The sequence below is a fragment of the Molossus molossus genome, unplaced genomic scaffold, assembly GCF_014108415.1.
Source record: "Molossus molossus isolate mMolMol1 unplaced genomic scaffold, mMolMol1.p scaffold_m16_p_18, whole genome shotgun sequence".
NCBI lineage: Eukaryota > Metazoa > Chordata > Mammalia > Chiroptera > Molossidae > Molossus > Molossus molossus.
The window spans coordinates 28,008,446-28,028,363 of record NW_023425353.1 but is presented as its reverse complement, the minus strand read 5'-3'; the positions used below and the strand labels follow the sequence as shown (position 1 = coordinate 28,028,363).

The 19,918-nt window shown below is 54.0% G+C and overlaps 1 protein-coding gene across 1 annotated transcript in view; it reads left to right on the top strand.

Moving 5' to 3' along the window:
• PLXND1 (plexin D1) overlaps positions 1-16,644 on the top strand; it is a 58,166-nt gene extending 41,522 nt beyond the window's left edge. Inside the window, exons 20-36 of the mRNA XM_036267016.1 lie at positions 32-146; positions 2,091-2,198; positions 2,292-2,404; positions 3,176-3,280; positions 3,806-3,936; positions 4,240-4,438; positions 6,452-6,598; positions 6,787-6,943; positions 7,797-7,900; positions 7,981-8,044; positions 8,811-8,845; positions 9,123-9,227; positions 9,690-9,853; positions 13,673-13,820; positions 14,863-15,003; positions 15,153-15,227; positions 15,457-16,644. Coding sequence (XP_036122909.1) covers positions 32-146; positions 2,091-2,198; positions 2,292-2,404; positions 3,176-3,280; positions 3,806-3,936; positions 4,240-4,438; positions 6,452-6,598; positions 6,787-6,943; positions 7,797-7,900; positions 7,981-8,044; positions 8,811-8,845; positions 9,123-9,227; positions 9,690-9,853; positions 13,673-13,820; positions 14,863-15,003; positions 15,153-15,227; positions 15,457-15,573 — 2,028 coding nt within the window. The 3' untranslated portion in view covers positions 15,574-16,644. The remainder of the gene's footprint in view (positions 1-31; positions 147-2,090; positions 2,199-2,291; positions 2,405-3,175; positions 3,281-3,805; positions 3,937-4,239; positions 4,439-6,451; positions 6,599-6,786; positions 6,944-7,796; positions 7,901-7,980; positions 8,045-8,810; positions 8,846-9,122; positions 9,228-9,689; positions 9,854-13,672; positions 13,821-14,862; positions 15,004-15,152; positions 15,228-15,456) is intronic.
• The last annotated feature ends 3,274 nt before the right edge of the window (positions 16,645-19,918 follow it).

Sequence of the window (19,918 nt, the reverse complement as noted above, 5' to 3'; positions counted from 1 at the left end):
ATACAACCCCCTTCTCCCCACCTTTGTACAGATCCAGGTAGGAAACTTCAACCAGACCATTGCCACACTACAGCTGGGCGGCAGCGAGACCGCCATCATTGTGTCCATCGTCATCTGCAGCGTCCTGCTGCTGCTCTCCGTAGTCGGTAAGGAGCCCCACCCTTGTGACACCTTGGAGGGTAGATCTACCCCACCTTGCCCGAGCCCCTCTGAAGATAGGCAGATAGATGCCATAGTGGGCTGGGGGCACAGCTTGAACTTAGGCTTGGGGGTAGGAAGAGGTTGCACACCCAGAGGTGGGGTGAGAGGTGTGCCTAGCTACAGCACGAATGGGTAGAAGAAAATAGATGTTGGGAGGACATGCTGTGGGCCCAGCCCCAGTGCCAGGCAGAAGAACTTGGAACCTTGCTCTCCAGTCAATAGGGAGCTATTGAAGGTACTTAAGAGAGGGTTGTTCAGGGAAGTTAACCTAGACTATACCACTATTACAATAATGGTTATTGAAGTAATATATTCAATGTAGCAGAGAAATTGGAACCCTCATACACTGCTGGTGGGGTTAGAAAAGGGTGCAGTTACTTGGTAAAATACTTTGGCAACTCCCCAAAATGTGAAACAGTTACCATGTGACCCAGCAATCCCACTCCTTGGTGTCTACCCAAGAGACATGAAAACATGTTCACACAAACTCGTGCATGAAAATTCATAGCAGCATTATTCATAACAGCCAAAAGATAGAAACAATCCAATGTCCATCAACTAATGAATAAATAAAATGTATTATATACATACAATGGAATATTATTCAGTCATAAAAAGGAATGAAATACTGACTCATGCTCCATCATGGACGAACCTTGACAACATGCTGAATGAAAGAAGCCACTCACCAAAGACTACATGTTGTATAATCCCATTTATATGACACGTCCAGAATAGGTAAATTCATAGAGTCAGAAGGCAGATTATTGGCTGTCAGGAGCTGAGAGAGGAAGGATGGGGAGTGACTGCTAGAGGTTATGGGTGTTCTTGAGGTAACGACTATGTTCTCCAACATAGTGGTGATGGATGCACAACTCTGTGAATACATGGAATGCCATTAGAATTGTATGCTTTAAATGGATGGATCATATGGCATGTGCATTATATCTTAACAAAGCTGTTTTTAAAAAAATATCTAATGTAGAAAATTTTAGGGAAAACTGGATGAAGAAAAAAAATACCCATCATCAGCACCCTGTATATTTTGATATATTTTCTGCCAGTCTCTTTTCTTAGAATGTTATATATATAAACAGCCCTGGCCAGTTTGGCTCAGCGATTAGAGCATCCGCCTGCGGTCCAGAGAGACCCAGATTCGGTTCCCACTAAGGGCATGTACCTCGGTTGCAGTTTGTCCCTGGCCCTGGTTGGTCGTGAGGGTAGCAGCCACTCAATGTGTCCCTTTCACTTCGATGTTTCTCTCTCTCTCTCTTCCTCTCTCCCCCTCCCACTCTACCTGAACAAAAAACGGAAAATGTCCTCGGGTGAGGATTAAAAAAAAAAATTTAAAGAGAATGTTATATATATATAGTATATATATAAATATATAGTATATAAAATATAAAATATTTATATATATATATATTTTTCCCTCTCCCACCCCAGAAAGGGATTATAATATAATACTGCTTTTTAGTCTGCTTTTAAAAGTTTCTTAATTCACAATTAACTCTTGGTCATTGTAGAAAGACTTGAAAATGCTAAAAAAAATTTAAAAAACCCAGAAAGAACAGAAATCACCCATAATTCTCTCACCTAGGGAAAACCACTGCTTACCACTATTTTACACACACACACACTCACACTTCTTTTTATAAGAATGGGACATTGAGCCTTCTTTTACCAGTCATTCTCCAAACCTTTTGCCCTGTAGGAGTTTGTCATGGGGAGGGGAGGACTGGGGCCACCTTCCCACACCTTACCCAGAGATGGAGCTAAAGCCAGCAGGCAGGACCCCTCCCTCCCAGCCCAGGCCTTGCATACAGCAGATGCCCACAAAAGCTTTCCAAAGGGCTTTCAAGGCCTCACCCCCTCTCCAATGCCCGCAGCCTTATTTGTCTTCTGCACCAAGAGTCGCCGCGCCGAGCGCTACTGGCAGAAGACGCTGCTGCAGATGGAGGAGATGGAATCTCAGATTCGAGAGGAAATCCGTAAAGGTAGTGGGTGGGGACCATGCAGGACCATGGGCCTTGGCTTTCCCACTAGGGAATGGGTTTGAGATGCACTCATCACCATCTGCCTCTCACTAGGCTTTGCCGAGCTGCAGACGGATATGACAGATCTGACCAAGGAGCTGAACCGCAGCCAGGGCATCCCTTTCTTGGAGTATAAGCACTTTGTGACCCGCACTTTCTTCCCTAAGGTCAGCCTGTGCCACTCTAGAGGGCACTTTTGTGCATATGGGGAAACTTGGCTAGTGTAGTGTGGGTCCCTTGAGCAGTATAAAACCTGCCCCCAGGGCCTGCCAGGGGAGGGGGCCCAGTCTCTCCCCCCACTTTCCTCTCTACCCCCTCGATGTCTAACTGTCCATAGAGAAGTTGGCTGCTAGCCCCCCTGTACTGGGCCTGCCTCTCCCCTCACTGGGGCAGCAGAGGTGGCCCAGGTGCTCCTAGGCTTCACACGTTCTGCCAGCCTCTCTCATCTCTGGGCCCCTTCCCAGCCAAGTCTTCTCTTGGTCTGCACATGCCCTCTTCCTGCCACTGGACTCTGCCCCACCCTTCCATGTCTCCCACGCCTCTTTCTGTTCCAGGGCTACTGCCCTGACCCACCTTCCCTGGCCTGTCCAGCGCATTTTGCTGATGACCAGGGCCTTCCTCTCGTCCAGTTTACACCATTCTCCATGCAGCAGCCTCTGCCTCTGTTTCCCTCATTCCACACTGAGCTGATGTTGTTTCCTTTAAGCCTTGTGCCTTCTTGCATCACCACAGCTTGGCTCATGCTGGTACCACTCCTTTTCCTCCAGGAAGTCCCCTGGGGCACTCCTCCCCACTCCTCTGGAATCCTGTGACTCCGTGGTCACGGCCCATTGCCTTTTCTTCCTCTATAAAGTGTCCCTTTGCCTCTGTTGAGCAGCCTTGCATGCCAGGCAGGGGAGTCTGTGGCCCCACTGAGGTGCTGGGCTCTGCCTCCACAGTGTTCCTCCCTCTACGAAGAGCGTTACATACTGCCCTCCCAGACTCCCAACTCCCAGGGCAGCTCCCAGGTGCAGGAGACACACCCACTGCTGGGAGAGTGGAAGGTGAGTACCCTCAACCCCCGCGCACACACACTGGGCTTCCTCAGGGCTACCCTGTCCCTCTCAGGCCCCGCTTTCCAGCTTATCTGATCCATTGATCCCAATCATGGGTGGCTGGAGGCATCTGCCATTGGAAGGTAATGAGCGCTTCATCCAAGGAGGCATTGAAGCAGCCCTTGAAGGTGTTATGAGTGCTGACCCCCAGGCCAGGTAGAGAGGGGAGAGGACTGGGCCTCCCTGGACATCCCACTGTCTGCGCCTTAGAGATTGGAAGCTGAGAGTGTCCCTCACAGGGGTGCTGGGTTACCTCCAGGCACCCCTGCCCTTCTTTGTGCCCCACTTTTCAGTTCAATTGAGCTGTTGTTCCCAGTCATGGGGAGTGAGGAGGCATCCACCATTAGAAGGTAGTGTGAATTCCCATCCCAGGAGGCATTCAAGTAGTCATTCAGGGCACTCTAAGTGCTGACTCCTAGGCCAGGGAGAGGCCCTGGACCCCTGTGGATACCCCATCATGGATTGCTTCTGCAGATCCCTGAGAGCTGCCGGCCCAACATGGAAGAGGGCATCAGCCTGTTTTCCTCATTGCTCAACAACAAGCACTTCCTCATCGTCTTTGTCCACGCCCTGGAGCAGCAGAAGGACTTTGCAGTGCGAGACAGGTCAGGCTGCGAGGCTCTGCAGACGGGGCACAGGCCTATCTGAGGTCACACCACTGGTCTTGGGTCGGCCTGGCTGGACCCTAGGCTGGGGAAGTTTGCAAGTCACCTTGTCTTCTGGGCAGCTAGCTGGCCTCCAGCATCAGGCCATAGACCTGGGGGTTCTGAGACCCCCACATTCCTCCCCTTCCTGGGCCTGGATTCCACCTGCACAGGCATAAGGCGGCCAGTAGCCCCCACCATGAGGTCTCCAGATTCTGTGGCCATGACGTGTGTCTGGAGCTGACGCCCTGGGCCCACCCACAGGTGCAGCCTGGCCTCCCTCCTGACCATTGCGCTCCATGGCAAGCTTGAGTACTACACAAGCATCATGAAAGAGCTGCTGGTAGACCTCATCGACGCTTCGGCCGCCAAGAACCCCAAGCTCATGCTGCGGCGCACGGAGTCTGTGGTTGAGAAGATGCTCACCAACTGGATGTCCATCTGCATGTACAGCTGTCTGAGGGTGAGGCAGGCGTGAAGGCACACCGATACGGCAGGGACCGCCGCCTTCCACCCTTCCCTGGGATAGATGGGCTTTGTTTTATCCTTCCGCGAACTCTTCCAGGAGAGTTACCACATCCTTTGTGCGGATGTGGGGAGAGGGGCTCAGAGGAGGGCAGGGACTGGCCCAGAGGATACGTGATACAGATGGGGGCTGAGGCTCAGCCGAGGCCAGGCTTCCTGCAGGGCTCAGAGCCAGCTGGGGCAGAACAGAGGCCATTTCAGGAGTCTTGTTCTGGAAGATTGTCCTCAGTCATCAAACCCTCCCTGGTGTGGCTTTGGGCCGCCGCTCTGCGCTCAGAAGGTACAGCAGACCCCGGCCCAGCCATTGAGGCTCTCCCAGCGTTAGTGGAGAGAGATATGGAAACAAATTAAAATAAAGTGGAGCTCAACCGCTGAGGCTTCTGACCTGGCTGGAGGGTTCAAGGTGACAGCCTAAGTAAGGGTTTGAATAGGAATGAGCCAGGTAAGGAACTGGGTGGGGAGGATGTTCCAGGCTTTGGTGACAGATGGGCAAAGCCAGAAGAAGGGACTGTTTGTGAAAAGAACTGAAGGAAGTCCAGTGAGTCTTTCTGATGAGATAAGGCTGGAAAGGTGGTCAGAGCCTTCTGAATTCTGCCAAAGGGACCCCATTAGGGCTTTTCTGCAGACAAGGAGTTTCTCAGCCCCTGGTCCTGTCCCACTGTCCAGCTACCCTACAGTGGTAGAGGCCAGAAAGTCCTCTGGGATCATAGGAGAAAGGCACAGGCCTGACTGGAGCCCAGAACCAGGGCCTCAGATGTTCTGGGTTTGAGTCCCGTCTTTGGCACAAACCAGCTGTGCAACCTTGGGAAAGGCAATGTGGTCTCTGTGCCTTGATTTCTGTGTGTCAGGTGGGCCATGCCCCTGGGCTTGGGGCTGGTGAGGGCAGGTAGCCTGGAGGAGCCCTGTGGTGGGGGAGGGGGAGTGGGGGATAGAACAGAGGAGGCTGGGCCTAGGGTGGGGCCATCAGGACACAGCCCCTTAAAGCTCTCCCAGTGTTATTGGTCTTGGTATTGGTCTGCATGGGCTGCCTCTGGGCCATCAGAGATCTACCTGCAACAGGGACCATAGAGGCGGCAGTGGGCTCTGGTCCCAGCTCCCCTGGCCTCTTTATGGGTTTCCCCTCTGAGCCTTTGTTTACTCTTCCAGAAAAGGGGGCATCAATGGCTTCCACCCCCTAGCGCTGGAGAACTAGATCAAGAATAAGAGCTGGCATGCCACCTTTATTATTTTGCCAAATCTACCTAATACTATTAATGTATTTAATTTTTCCCCTTAAATCAGCTTATCATTTTTACCTAAATCTCTACCATCAGTGCAATACCCGGTCACTTGCTATAAAATGATCATGACAATCAGCTCATGGCTGTGGGTAGCAGCAGAGTCCCTTTCTGGCTGTGCACTCTATGAGATGGAGACCGGCGAGGGCAGGGGTATCTGAGGCCCCAGTCAAGCCCAAGACTCTCTACACTCACCAGGCTGTGATTTGGGTTGAGACCACATCTGTGCTCTGCTTCTACTTGAACTCACCTTTGGAGGCTTAGCAGAAAAAGGCACAGGCTTTGGAGTCAGCCAATCCAGCATTGAAGTCCAGCTCTGCCACTTCCCTGCTGGGTGACCCAGGGCTGGTTACTTGCCCTCTCTGAGCCTCAGCAGTGAGGATGATACCTGGAAGGGTTGTTGGGATGATGAAATGAATGTGCCTGCCCACAGCCAGTGGTGTTCGACCTTAGAGTCCATGGGTACTTCAGGGGTGCTGGGGGAACAGCACCAGGATCTAAAAGGAGGATATTAAACAGGCAGCCATGGAGGTGTTGATGGAAGGGGTAGTGAAGGTGTTTCAGGGCTGCAGCACGGCCAGAGGCTTGGGAGCTGGAATATGGAAGGTGGGGAGGGAGGCTGTGGGGACCAGGCAGGCTGGGCCTCAGCCCCTGACAGCCCCTGCCCACCCCAGGAGACGGTTGGGGAGCCATTCTTCCTGCTCCTGTGTGCCATCAAGCAGCAGATCAACAAGGGCTCCATCGATGCCATCACAGGCAAGGCCCGCTACACGCTCAACGAGGAGTGGCTGCTACGGGAGAATATTGAAGCCAAGCCCCGGGTGAGCCGGTGTGCAGGTGGGGCAAGGACAGCTGGGCAGCAAGGTGGGACCATCCCCTGAGCTGGCTTGGAGGGGTCCCCACATGCCTAGAGTCTACGATCTTGCCCAGCCTCCCCTGGTTGGTTGTCACTCTGGGCCCGGGTAGTGATGGTAAGGACTTGCTGACCCTGCCTCTCCTTCTCGTGCAGAACCTGAACGTGTCCTTCCAGGGCTGCGGCATGGACTCGCTGAGTGTGCGGGCCATGGACACCGACACGCTGACGCAGGTGAAGGAGAAGATCCTGGAGGCCTTCTGCAAGAATGTGCCCTACTCCCAGTGGCCTCGTGCTGAGGACGTCGACCTCGGTGGGCAGGCCTGGGGCAGCACAACCTGGTGCTGGGCTGTGGGTGGGAACCGGCCCTGCCTTGGTCATTCAGCAAATGTTCACAGATTTTGGCACTGGGGGCCTGGAGATGGTCAGATGAGGTACCCATCAACAAAGAGCTATTCTGGTGGAGAGACAGGTCCTACGTGAGCAAGCTGCAGGCAACAGCAAACAATGTTTAGGAAAGGCTTTTCCAAGGAGGGGATAGTGGAGTGGTTTTGAAGGATGCATGGGAGTTTTGGTTTGGCCAAGAAGCTTGGGCCCTTCATTCTTTGATCATGGGCCTTTCCCGAGCACTTGGGCTGTGCTGGGCTCCCTTACGAGCACCTGGCTGTGATGGGGAGCATGCAGGCGCAGTGGCTATCTGTCCAGAGCAGGGAACCTCAGGTGGTTCACCAGGGCTGGTGTGCGGTGGGCATGACAGGCTATGAGACAGATGATCTGGGCAGGTGCTCAGTCACCCAGAGTCTGGAAGGGCAGAGATGGCACTTGGGCTTTACCCTGAGGACAGTGGGGAAGCCACGGAAGGTGTGTGCTCCTTTCACAGGTGCTACCGTTTCTTATTTCATCAGCAGTAGTAACAGTAACAACCCTGAGGATAAGGACATTTCCAGAGCCCCTGCTCTGTGCCCACCACCTTGGCACCCTGTTCCCCAGTTGTTCCCCAGTTTTCTCCCCTCCCCGTTTCAGATGGGGAAATAGAGGCTCACAGAGAGGCATGACATGCCCCAGGTTCCAGAGAGAGCGAGCAGCCCCTCCCGTGGGCCAGGCTGGTGCTGTCCTCTCAGGCTGGCTCCCTGGCCCGGCCCTGAAACCCTGCTCCCTGTCTCCAGAGTGGTTCGCCTCGAGCACTCAGAGCTACATCCTCCGGGACCTGGACGACACCTCGGTGGTGGAGGATGGCCGCAAGAAGCTCAACACGCTGGCCCACTACAAGGTGGGCTCCCCAGCCCCACCCAACCCCACTTCCAGCCTCCCTAACCTGACCTCTGACCTCAGCCTCTCCCCTCCTGTCAGATCCCTGAAGGTGCCTCCCTGGCCATGAGCCTCACAGACAAGAAGGACAACACACTGGGCCGAGGTAGTGCTGGTGGATATGGGGAGGGTTCTAGGGCCCCTTCTGAGCAGTCCCAGTGGGGAAACTGAGGTTTTGAGAGGCAAGGCTGGACTGGTCTGTGGCCTCCTTGGTGGGGTAGGGGCCAGGCCAGGCCAGGCACCTCTGATCCAGTACTACTTGGCAGGGCCAGTGGCCAGGCCTCTCAGTCTGTTTTCCTGTGGGCTGCCAGAGAGAGGCCCCAGGAGGGTGCACGTGGTTTCAATAGGTCTGGGCAGCTGCCAGGCCAGAGGGGTGGCTGGCATGCCCAGCTGGGCTTTGGGTTGTGTTTCTGCCTCAAATCCCACCATCCACACCCTCAGATGCCCCAGGCCTAGCTGTCCAGCTGCCAGGTCTGAAGTCCTAGGCTCCTCTGGGTCTGAGGGTTCCCTCCTGAGGTCAGGAACAGGATCTTGGGTCTCTCCCAGCAGCTTGTGAGGTCTGGTAGGAGCTCTGGGGTCGGGTGGTGGAGTGAGTGAGGGCAGCCGCCCCGGGGCCTCTCCTATCTCCACATGTGACTATGTCTCCGTTTCTCTCCCTCCCTGTTTCTCCTCTCACCTTGCATGTGTCTTTCTGTCAATGCCTCTGTCTCTCTGTCTCATTCTCTCCGTGTGTCTCTTTGGAACTCTCCATTTCTCTCGGTTTCTCTCTCTCCATCTTTCAGTCTCCATTTCTGTTTCTCTCCTTCTCTCTTTCTCTCTCTCCCCCTCCCCTTTCTTGTTTATTTATTGTGTGTGTTTTTCCTCTCTTGTAGTGAAAGACTTGGACACAGAGAAGTATTTCCATTTGGTGAGTGCCCGGCCTCTGGCCCTGGGGGCTCCCGCCCCTCACTGGGTGTGGACTTGGCTTCCTGCCACCCTGGTCCTCTGGGGAGAAGGTTCTCAGGATCTGGGAAAAGCTGGGGAAGAGGGAGCAGAGATGGGGCCCAGAATAAGCAGGGAGCCTGGTCATTTGTGCAAACAAAGTGTGTGCAGACCAAATGCCTGTGGGAGAAGGACAGGACCTCCCCTGGGGCGGCTGAAGATGATGCCTGGAGCCAGCACTGACCACTGCTCCGGCCTCCCAGGTGCTGCCCACGGATGAGCTGGCAGAGCCCAAGAAGTCCCACCGGCAGAGCCACCGCAAGAAGGTGCTACCAGAGATCTACCTGACCCGCCTGCTGTCCACCAAGGTCGGCCCAGCCTCATCTCCTTGTCTTGGAAGGGTCGACTGTGTGCACATGCCTGGGGGGATGGGGGGCTCTTCCTCTGGAGCCAGATGGGCTCCCGGGGTGAGAGGCTAAGGGTTTAGGGTCCTGCCCAAGGAGGGTTTTTGCTCATAGCCATGAAAGGTGTCTGACAGACAACTTCCACATTAGCCAGTGTAACAGAGGGCAGTCAGTGAAGCGCCCAAGGTCACACGGCTTTGGCAGTCTGCCCGCTAGAGACCACATCCTGGCTCCACTGATTTCCCGCCCTATGCACCAGACTTTTCAGCACCCCTGGGAAGTAGGTTTCACTCACCCATTTCAGATGAGCAAACAGACGCAGAGAGGTTAGGTGACCAGCCTGATGCCACAGCTCAAGTACTGCAGGCTCCCCAGACCCTCTGCGCCTGGTCCCGGGCTGATGGTGGCCACCCTGCTCCCCTGTAGGGCACACTGCAGAAGTTTCTGGATGACCTGTTCAAGGCCATTCTGAGCATTCGTGAGGACAAGCCCCCTCTGGCTGTCAAGTACTTCTTTGACTTCCTGGAGGAGCAGGCTGAGAAGAGGGGAATCTCAGATCCTGACACCCTGCACATCTGGAAAACCAACAGGTGGGTGGTGTGTATGTGGGGAGGGCTGTGCCGCTCCCATGTGTCCCTCACGCAGCAGTAGTGCAAGGGTTCAGAGCCCGGTCTCTCAGTCCAGCTGCCTAGGTTCAGTCCCCACTCGGCCACTCCCCGGCTGTGTGATCCTGAGGAAGTGCCGTCTCTGTGCTGTAAGTTCTCCCAGCTGTAAAACCAGGGCAATAAGAGTAATTCACCTTAATTAGAAGAATTAACTAGAAGCGAGCATTGTGTACGTGCTGCCTTTCCCATCATTCTCCCTCCACTCTTCTCAGGCAGGCACCGTCAGCTCCATCTTCACTGAGGTCAGCTCCATCTTACAGATGGGAACACTGAGGTCAGCTCCAGCTTACAGATGGAAACACTGAGGTCAGCTCCATCTTACAGATGGAGCACTGAGGTCAGCTCCATCTTACAGATGGAACACTGAGGTCAGCTCCATCTTACAGATGGGAACACTGAGGTCAGCTCCAGCTTACAGATGGGAACACTGAGGTCAGCTCCAGCTTACAGATGGGAACACTGAGGTCAGCTCCATCTTACAGATGGAGCACTGAGGTCAGCTCCATCTTACAGATGGAACACTGAGGTCAGCTCCATCTTACAGATGGGAACACTGAGGTCAGCTCCAGCTTACAGATGGAACACTGAGGTCAGCTCCATCTTACAGATGGGAACACTGAGGTCAGCTCCAGCTTACAGATGGGAACACTGAGGTCAGCTCCAGCTTACAGATGGAACACTGAGGTCAGCTCCAGCTTACAGATGGAGCACTGAGGTCAGCTCCATCTTACAGATGGAACACTGAGGTCAGCTCCAGCTTACAGATGGGAGCACTGAGGTCAGCTCCATCTTACAGATGGGAACACTGAGGTCAGCTCCATCTTACAGATGGGAACACTGAGGTCAGCTCCATCTTACAGATGGAGCACTGAGGTCAGCTCCATCTTACAGATGGAACACTGAGGTCAGCTCCAGCTTACAGATGGGAACACTGAGGTCAGCTCCAGCTTACAGATGGGAACACTGAGGTCAGCTCCAGCTTACAGATGGGAACACTGAGGTCAGCTCCAGCTTACAGATGGAACACTGAGGTCAGCTCCAGCTTACAGATGGGAACACTGAGGTCAGCTCCAGCTTACAGATGGAACACTGAGGTCAGCTCCAGCTTACAGATGGAACACTGAGGTCAGCTCCAGCTTACAGATGGGAACACTGAGGTCAGCTCCAGCTTACAGATGGAACACTGAGGTCAGCTCCAGCTTACAGATGGAGCACTGAGGTCAGCTCCATCTTACAGATGGAACACTGAGGTCAGCTCCAGCTTACAGATGGGAGCACTGAGGTCAGCTCCATCTTACAGATGGGAACACTGAGGTCAGCTCCATCTTACAGATGGAACACTGAGGTCAGCTCCAGCTTACAGATGGGAACACTGAGGTCAGCTCCAGCTTACAGATGGGAACACTGAGGTCAGCTCCATCTTACAGATGGGAACACTGAGGTCAGCTCCAGCTTACAGATGGAACACTGAGGTCAGCTCCAGCTTACAGATGGAACACTGAGGTCAGCTCCAGCTTACAGATGGAACACTGAGGTCAGCTCCAGCTTACAGATGGAACACTGAGTTCAGCTCCAGCTTACAGATGGGAACACTGAGGTCAGCTCCAGCTTAACAGATGGAACACTGAGGTCAGCTCCAGCTTACAGATGGAGCACTGAGGTCAGCTCCAGCTTACAGATGGAACACTGAGGTCAGCTCCATCTTACAGATGGGAACACTGAGGTCAGCTCCAGCTTACAGATGGGAACACTGAGGTCAGCTCCAGCTTACAGATGGGACACTGAGGTCAGCTCCAGCTTACAGATGGAGCACTGGGTCTAAACAGATGGGAACACTGAGGTCAGCTCCATCTTACAGATGGGAACACTGAGGTCAGCTCCAGCTTACAGATGGGAACACTGAGGTCAGCTCCAGCTTACAGATGGGAACACTGAGGTCAGCTCCAGCTTACAGATGGAACACTGAGGTCAGCTCCAGCTTACAGATGGAACACTGAGGTCAGCTCCAGCTTACAGATGGGAACACTGAGGTCAGCTCCAGCTACAGATGGGAACACTGAGGTCAGCTCCAGCTTACAGATGGAACACTGAGGTCAGCTCCAGCTTACAGATGGAGCACTGAGGTCAGCTCCAGCTTACAGATGGAACACTGAGGTCAGCTCCAGCTTACAGATGGAGCACTGAGGTCAGCTCCAGCTTACAGATGGAACACTGAGGTCAGCTCCATCTTACAGATGGGAACACTGAGGTCAGCTCCATCTTACAGATGGGAACACTGAGGTCAGCTCCATCTTACAGATGGGAACACTGAGGTCAGCTCCAGCTTACAGATGGAGCACTGAGGTCAGCTCCAGCTTACAGATGGAGCACTGAGGTCAGCTCCAGCTTACAGATGGGAACACTGAGGTCAGCTCCAGCTTACAGATGGGAACACTGAGGTCAGCTCCAGCTTACAGATGGAGCACTGAGGTCAGCTCCAGCTTACAGATGGAGCACTGAGGTCAGCTCCAGCTTACAGATGGAGCACTGAGGTCAGCTCCAGCTTACAGATGGGAACACTGAGGTCAGCTCCAGCTTACAGATGGAACACTGAGGTCAGCTCCAGCTTACAGATGGAGCACTGAGGTCAGCTCCAGCTTACAGATGGAACACTGAGGTCAGCTCCAGCTTACAGATGGAACACTGAGGTCAGCTCCAGCTTACAGATGGAGCACTGAGGTCAGCTCCAGCCTTACAGATGGAACACTGAGGTCAGCTCCAGCTTACAGATGGGAACACTGAGGTCAGCTCCAGCTTACAGATGGGAACACTGAGGTCAGCTACAGCTTACAGATGGGAACACTGAGGTCAGCTACAGCTTACAGATGGGAACACTGAGGTCAGCTACAGCTTACAGATGGAACACTGAGGTCAGCTCCAGCTTACAGATGGAACACTGAGGTCAGCTCCAGCTTACAGATGGGAACACTGAGGCTCACGAAGCTGTGCTCCTAACCTCACACAGCCCTTGTGATGGCAGAGGCTCCAAGTCACATGATCTGACTCCCATTCCCAGTTTGTTGCCTTTTTTGAGGCCTGTCTTAGCTTTTTGGGGTCACAGATCTCAATAAGTTGTTGAAAACCTCAGCCTGACCCTCAGAAAAAAATGCCCCAGGCCCAGAAGTTTCTGTGCAGTTTCAGGGGCTTCTCTGAGTTCTGGAGGTCCATAGCCCTGGGCTGCCGAGTCACTGGGAGGCCCTGGGGTGGGGGTGTTACCAACCCTCTGGCTCCTGAGTCTAAGGCCTTGGATCCAGGCCCCACCCACCTTCAGCCCTTGCCTGCTGCTAATGGTGGACTTCCTGCTGCCGTGAGAGGCGAAGGGAGGAGCCCTGGGCTGCCAGGCGGGGGTGTGGGTGCTTATAATGAGAACCAGGACCTGGCTTGAGGCTCCTGCTGGAGGCTCTGTGGGGGGTTGGGGCGGGCAGTGAGGGTGGACTCAGGCCCCCCAGCCCAGCCAGGCGTGCAGCTCCCAACTCAAACTCCTGCCCTGCTCCACGCAGGAAACCTGGCTCCTAGCTGCTCCCAGCCTAGTCAGCAGGGATGGTCATCAACCCGGTTTGTGGGTGAGCAAACCAAAATTCCTTCAGGCTCTGTCTTGTGAAGAGGCTACACCAGCCTTGAGGGGTAAAGCCGGCCTGTCCTCTGGACCTGGCTGCCCTGCCCTTGGGGTGGGCTCACACTGCCTCTACTGCCCCCATCCCACAGCCTTCCTCTCCGGTTCTGGGTGAACATCCTGAAAAACCCGCAGTTTGTCTTCGACATCGACAAGACAGACCATATCGACGCCTGCCTCTCGGTCATTGCACAGGCCTTTATTGATGCCTGCTCCATCTCTGACCTTCAGCTGGGCAAGGTCAGCTGCTCCCAGGGGCAGGCTCGGTATCAATGATGGGACAGATCTTTCTGGGAGGGAAATCATAGGAGCTCAGGTCTGGGGGATGTGGGGATGGACAGGGACATTCCGACGGGGGGAGACTACCAGACACCGGCACCTAGAGCCAAACTGCATCACTAAAGACCAGCTACACCTGCCTCAGGTGTGTCCAGCATCAGCTCCTGACATAGGCCATAGAGCCAGGCCCAGGAAGCCAGTGTGAATATGGAAAACTTGCTTGGTCAAGCACAGCAGCGTCTCAGAATCAGCCAGGCTCCAGGCAGCAGTCTGCCGGTCAAGAGCCATCTGAGTGAAGGGATGGGAGAGGGGAAACAGGTGACCAAGACCTCTGAGTTACATGCAGGAGGGAGTCCCGTGAAGCATCTGTCTGTGGAGGGGAGAGAGAATGTTCCCGGCGGAGGGCAAGGCAGGGAGGCATGAAAGAGTACTGGTTGCTGTGAGCATTAAGGAGATGGTGTAAGCAAACCTGGCCGGCAGGATGCAGGGTTCCTGGCCCTGCATTTAGCCTGTGACTTTAGAGACAGGCCATGAGAGATAGTAAATGCCATCACTTCTCCCCACTATCTCGGAAGGCAGGATGCCTGTGACAAAGAACTGGGAGCGTACTTGGCACACGTCACTTTTGGGCGTTTGAAACATGTGGTGGGAAATATTCCACTGAGCCAGCAATCGGGCTTCCAGAAATCTTAGCCACCAAGACCTATAACCCTAAGCAAGGATGTAAACAGAACAGCCTGTGTGCAACCAAGAACTGGCACAAAGCCCGTGGGTTTTTTCCCCTAAAAGAAGTAGGTCCCCTTTCAGGTCATTATCCTGATAGTCCCATAGACAGTAGGGCAGGGGTTCAGTGTAACAGGGCAGCAGAGGGAAGGGGGTGAACAGCGCCTGTTCTGAAGCTGGCAGAGGGGGGACACTCAGTGATGGGGCCATTAGTGTGCCTTGTCTAGAAAAAAGACAAGGCCTCTCACAGTCTCTTATTCCCTCACTCCGCTCCACCCAGGACTCACCAACCAACAAGCTCCTCTACGCCAAGGAGATCCCCGAGTACCGGAAAATCGTGCAGCGCTACTACAAGCAGATCCACAACATGACGCCCCTCAGCGAGCAGGAGATGAACGCGCACCTGGCTGAGGAGTCGAGGGTGCGGCGGGCTGTGGGGTCTGGCACTTGACCGTCCAGTGAGGGGCTAGGAGAAGCTTCAGGGTTTGTGTAGAAGCAGCAGGGCTGGGCTGGGCCCAGGTGTGGTGGGTTAACTGCCTTTCCCAACTCCTGCCTTCTCTTTGCTTGTAGAAATACCAGAACGAATTCAACACCAATGTGGCCATGGCAGAGATTTATAAATACGCCAAGAGGTATCGCCCACAGGTGGGTACCCATGGTGTGAGGCGCCCACCCTCGAGGCCACATCGCCCCACCCCCACCCCAGTTTCACCCTGAGGAAGGTTCCCACTCTAGCATTTACATCCCAGGACATGTGCTTTAGAGGCTGGTCACCATCCGTGGAAATCCAGGCAGGCGTTCTCCCCAAAGACCTGCAGGGGGACCCACTGGGGCCCAGAGCTGTGGCCCAACTCCCCTTCTGCCTCCTCCTCAGATCATGACTGCCCTGGAGGCAAACCCCACCGCCCGGAGGACCCAGCTACAGCACAAGTTCGAGCAGGTGGTGGCGCTGATGGAGGACAACATCTACGAGTGCTACAGCGAGGCCTGAGCCCTGGGAGGTGGTGCCGGGAAGGCACCTGGCCCTCGACTTCATTTGGTCCCCAGTGCCTCTGACTCCCTCTGGGCAAGGACTGAGCAGAGTCACTGGAGAGGGGGCAGTGAGGAGCCTCTCTGAGCCAGGCAGAGGACCCTGGCCCCTTGGGCACCTCTGTCCCCTCCTACTTGTCCTCAGACCCAGCCTCTGGGATGGGGACTTGAATGACACAGCCAGTCTCCAGTAAGGCTCCACCACCCCTGGCACAGCCTGGACCGTGCCCCCACTCGCCCTGTCACAGCCAGCTGCTAAAGCCCCGCCCAACTTGACCCAGCAAATGAATAAACCGAGAAGAGGCCGCTTGGCCCAGAGGCCGCAGCCCGAAACACTACCTCAGCCATTCTGACGGAGGGGGGCCTCCTTGAACCAGCCCTCCACTGGTTTCTGCTTTAACCACCAAAACGTCGTCTCCGTCTCCCCTCGCCCAGAGAGGACCCTGGCCACACAGTTTCGAGCGGTGTCAGATTTTTGTTGCCTGAGCGGCTACTGGTGGAGTGGATGGTGCCCAGGGCCTGTGGGAGGCTCCTGAGCCGGGAGGGCAGACGACAGGGGGCTGGTGCTGGGCGACCCGGTCTGGGCGGGGAGAGGGGCTAAGGTGCACCGAGGCTGTAGCTGGGCTACTTGATCTTGCTGGAAGTGTTTCTAAAGATAGCACCACTTTTTGTTTTTTAAAGAAAGCTTTTATATATTAAACTTACCACGCGCCAACTGTGAATAGCTGCCGCTTGTGCAGAGGACCTGGGGAGGGGACCGAGGGGCTCCCAACACAACACTGGAGATGACTGTTCCAGAGGAAGGGCAGACCTGGCAGAGACCCCCCCAAGCCCCGGCCACCCTGAGAAAAATCCCCCATTCTGTTCCTGTCACAAGTGACCCTCTGGCTTACCCGACCACCCCCGACATGCACCCACTGCAGCAGACCCAGCCAGCAGAGCACCTGGCGTGGAGCCGCGGGGGCTTGGCCGGAGGGGTGGGTAGGATGCTCGGAACCTTCTTTATAATAAAAGCCTGATGGGAAAACCTGCTGTGGGCTCAGCCTTTATCCTGAGATGGCGAAGGAGGCAAGAGAGAGGGGATCCTGGCTCAGCGCTGCCTCGGTTCTGAGAAGGCTGTTGGTGATGGGACAGTGTGGCTGCCAGCTTGCCGTGGGCCTGCCCCACAGCTGACATTCCCTGGGTTCTGAGGCACCCACAGGACCTCCAGGAAGGAGTGCCACCTACCCCTGCTAGGCCCTGCTCCTAACTCATTTAACAAGCCCAGGAAGAAGGTAATTGTCCTCATTTCACAGACGTAAAAACTCAGTGCAGGTGAGGATTTTCCCCAGGTCACAGAGCCAGAGTGGCCGAGTAGGGGCACAAACCTAGTTGTCTGGGCCCTTATTCCTCAGGTCCATGCTTCTGCCAGGCCCGAGTCTCCGCAGCAGCCCTGCAAATGTGAGGTGGGTCCAAAGTGACCACACTGGAAAGAGCTGACATTTACACACTCATCCTGAATTGTCATCCCTTTAAAAATATATGGATCATCGACCCCATTTTTCAGATGAGGAAACAGTTTCCCCCAAGCCAGGAGGGCAGGCTGTTCCTCACTGTGGCTCCTGAGGGAGGCTAACCTGACCAGAGGCCCCCAGCCCAGCCAGCTGGGCCTGCACTGGCGGTGAGGTTCGTTACCTGAGCCCTGGAAAAGGTCACTAGAAAGCCAAGCTGCCTCTAAATTAGAAGTAACTCAAGTTCGTTTTCCCCCTTGATGAAAGAAAAATAAGCATATACATTTATCAAGGGTAAGAACTAGGACAGAAAAACTCATAATTTAAACAAAACCCCACAAACACTAGTTTTAGAATTAATGAGAAAAGTGAGAAGAGAAAAGTAAACAATTTTTAGCTTTAAAAATAGCCTTTTCCTGTAGTGACTTCTGGGTAGAGAGAGATTCTTTATCTTTTCAAATGTTCTATTCTGAGCACTGATTCCTTTTTATTAAGCAGATTTTCTAATTTAAGTTATTGACACATGTGATAGGGATTTTACTTTTTTTTGGTGTGATTCTAGAATTAAATATGTTTCCTGCAGAAACATCAGGAAGTACAAAAGCATGAAGAAAACAAAGGCTCCCCTCACCCACCACCCATGGATATCTCAGAGGACCTGCCAAATCGTGTACTCGCCTGGGTTGGGGGCAGGGGAGTAGAAACCGGGATCAGGGTGTACACACCATTTTGAAACCTGTATTTTCCCTCATGCAACAATATGTCAGTAACATCTTTCTATGTCATTAAATATTCCACAGCCTGTTTTAATGCCTAATTAACATGCAATTCCTTCTTGACATTTAGAAATGTATTTGCAAATGGAGGAAATCTCTAGTTTCCAGGGTCATTTCTCAGCACAGAAGGTGGCCACCTTCTGTGAGCCACCCACCCACAGTCCTTGTCTGGGGCCCTGAAAACTTGCCTTGCAGTCACAGGCATCCCTTTGCTTTGAGGGTCACAGGAGGTAGGGACCTTGAGCATCTTGTCGTCATGCAGAGGAGGAGACTTGTCAGTTTCCTGGGTGCCGGATGCTGTCTGGCCTTGACCAGGTCAGGGGTACTGGCCTGCCCCCAGCTCATGGGGCGAGATGTCCAATCATGCCATGCCCCGCTCCCCAAGACCCTCCCGGGATACCTCCCACATCCTCTGGCCAAACCATGAAAAGAGCAGAGACAAAACCAGACACCCCTACCCCCACTCTGTGAAGTGCCAGCCCTGTCCTCTGCCATCAACTCACGGTGCCCCTTGGGGCCCTACTGGCAGCCACATTGCAGACATGCCAAGGAAGCTGTTGGCACAGCTAGACAAAGCCTCACGTGAGATTTGGGGAGGAGAAGATGGGGTAGAGCAAAGAAAGCAAGGAAGGGAACAATCTAATGCCCCATGCTGGGCTTCCTCAGTTTCCCTTTATGTGCCATCTGTTCCCTTCTTAGGTCCTGTCCAGTTCACCCCTGACTCCATTCAAATCCACCCTTTTCTTCTCTGCCCCCAGCCTGACTTAGCCGTCACCTCGCATCTGGCCATCTCTCAGCAGCCCCCTGACCCGTCTGCGTCCTCGTACCAGGGGATGGTTGCCATGCAGTCACCTAGTTGTGAAGACCTCAAACTGTGGATTCCTCATTGACCCCATTCTACATCAAATCCCATCCTTCCAGCTTCAACATCTATCCACAGTCCACCACTCCTAACCCCTCCCTCCACAGCCGCCTTTCACCACCGAGAAGGACCACTGCAGGGACCTCCTCACCGGCCTCCTGCCACCGCCCGTGTCTCTCTGAAGTCACTCTGCGCTCACTGTCCCCTAATGGCTCCTTATCACAATGAAAACAAAACCCGAAGTTCTTACCCTGGCTTACAGTGCCCTTCAGGATCTAGCCCTTGTCCACCCTGCAGCTCTCGTTACGGTTATCTACCACTAAGTAACAAACCGCCCCAAACAACAGCAATCATTTATGTTGCTCATGCATCTAGGATTAGGGCAGGGCTTAGCAGGGAGGCTTGTCCCTGTTCTATATAGTGTTAGCTGGAGCAGCTCAACTAGGGCTAGAAGATTGAAATTCAACATGGCACACTCCTATGGCTAGCAAATTGGTGCTAGCTGGTCAGGGAGTTCAGCAGGAGCCAAAAATTGAGATGCCTTGGTCCCTCTCCACCAGCTGCTTAGGCTTCCCCACAGCATGGTGGCCGAGTTCTAAGAACAAGTATCCAAAAACCCCACTTCTTTGAGGAGGTCCCAGATGGCAGTAGCATAAGAGAATGCTAAACTTGCCCCTTCCCGTGAGCAAACTCTAATATACCTGTCTGTAGAGAACATTTACACCGCCAGACAACAGGCTGAAGGAACTGCTTCTGAACAAACAAGAGACCATGTTGATTAGAGAAGGCTGGGGAGTGTGAGGACCCTTCAGAGCTGCGAGAACTCTCTGGGCAGGAGGAGCTGCTAGTGCCACTGTTTACATCCCCCTCTATTTCCATAGATAGGGGTGGGAGCTCTACTCAGGTGCTCTGCACTCCCTGCAGGATCAGCACAGATTTCCCAGCTACACTGCCTGCAGCCTTCTGCTGTCTGAACAAGGGAGCAAGCAGGAACAACAGGGGGTCCCCACACACCTCTGGCCTTCTCTCCTTTCCAGGAGCTGCTTCAGCCCATGAGCCAGTGCCCCAGGCACTATAAACACCTGCCTGGCTCCAACCAGCTTCTCAAAACTACCTGACACACAAAGCCCATAAAGAGGTCACTTCTACACAAGACCACTTTCTCTACAACAAACGAGA